Raw genomic sequence first — 1,234 nt, 5'->3', positions numbered from 1 at the left:
CGGACCGGCTGCCGGGGCGGGCCCGGGCACGTCGGCGGCGAGTACCTTGGTGTAGGCGCCCCAGGAGAGCTCGGTCTCGATGACCATGACGACGATGCCGAACATGCCGAAGATGAGCGCGTAGTCGCTGAGGCGCTTGCGCTTCTCGAAGAGCGCCCGGCGGTGCCCCAGCTTGTAGCCGATGTTCTGGTTCTTCTTCTTGCTGGGCTTGCCCCCGCCGTTGCTGGCGCCGCCCGGGCCGGGGCCGGGGCCGGCGGGGCCGTAGAGCGCCAGGTTGTTGGAGTTGTTGTGCTCGGGCTTGGAGACCACGATCTCCGGGGCGGCGGGGGTGCCGCCGGCGGCGGCGGCGGGGCTGGCGAGCGGCGGCTGGAGCGGCTGCGACTCGGAGTCCAGCTCATGTAGGTTCCTGCGGGACGAGCTCAGGTTGCTGAGCGGCCGCATGACGCCGCCGTTGTACCTGCAGCTGCTCATGGCTATTTCGGTGAAGGGGTTGCTCTCGCGGCGCTGCTGGTGGTGGTGGTGGTGGTGGTGGTGGTGGTGGTGGTGGTGGGTGCTGCCGCTGCTGACACTGCTGCTGGGGCTGGCTGCCTGCTGCTGCTGCAGGCTATGGCACTGGTGGTACTGGGGGTACTGGTGAGGCTGCCTGGACGCGCCGGCATGGCTGGAAGGGGTGAGCTCGCTGACGTTCAGCTGGCTGCCCTGCCGGGAGGAGGCGGCGGAGGAGAGCGGCGAGGAGTGAGTCCGGAAGGCGCCCGAGAGGGGCGAGGAGGCGCGGAGCAGCAGGGGCAGGTTATCCCCCGCGGCTGCCGCAGCAGCCCCGTAGTAGGCGCAGTTGTTGCACTGGAGGCATGGGCTCTGCTGCTGCTGCTGCTGCTGCTGGAGGAGGCTCTGCTTGTCCTGGCCGTGCTGCTGCTGACAGTGCAGCGGCGGCGGGCGCTGCTGCTGCTGCTGGTCGGGGCCGAAGCCCGCCGGGAACTGCCGCGGCGCGTCCATGCCGTCGCCGTTAAAGCCGCAGGAGGACCGGGCGGTGGTGCACCCTGCGCAATGCGTTATGGTCGGCAGGGGAGAGTCCTGCTGCCGCCACGAAGGGCCCATCCCGGCTCCCGTAGAATCCAGCCGCCGCGTCCGATTGGTCGGGCGGACCAAAACAAGGGGCATCACGTCACCTGAGGGGGGTGGACCGGCCGCGGCGTGAGGCGGGGGGGGGGGCGCGCGGTCCCCCCGCCGCCCCGCC

The 1,234-nt window shown here is 71.2% G+C and overlaps 1 protein-coding gene across 1 annotated transcript in view; it reads right to left on the bottom strand.

Annotated features, from left to right (window-relative positions):
* Positions 1 to 498, bottom strand: part of KCNN2 (potassium intermediate/small conductance calcium-activated channel, subfamily N, member 2) — a 71,175-nt gene extending 70,677 nt beyond the window's left edge. The window contains exon 1 of the mRNA XM_010568448.1: positions 46 to 498. Coding sequence (XP_010566750.1) covers positions 46 to 471 — 426 coding nt within the window. The 5' untranslated portion in view covers positions 472 to 498. The remainder of the gene's footprint in view (positions 1 to 45) is intronic.
* Positions 499 to 1,234: the final 736 nt, after the last annotated feature.

Source organism: Haliaeetus leucocephalus, unplaced genomic scaffold (assembly GCF_000737465.1).
Source record: "Haliaeetus leucocephalus isolate CR32 unplaced genomic scaffold, Haliaeetus_leucocephalus-4.0 Scaffold241, whole genome shotgun sequence".
Classification (NCBI taxonomy): Eukaryota; Metazoa; Chordata; class Aves; order Accipitriformes; family Accipitridae; genus Haliaeetus; species Haliaeetus leucocephalus.
Note: the sequence above shows the minus strand (reverse complement) of the source record. Positions and strands in the feature narration are given on the sequence as shown.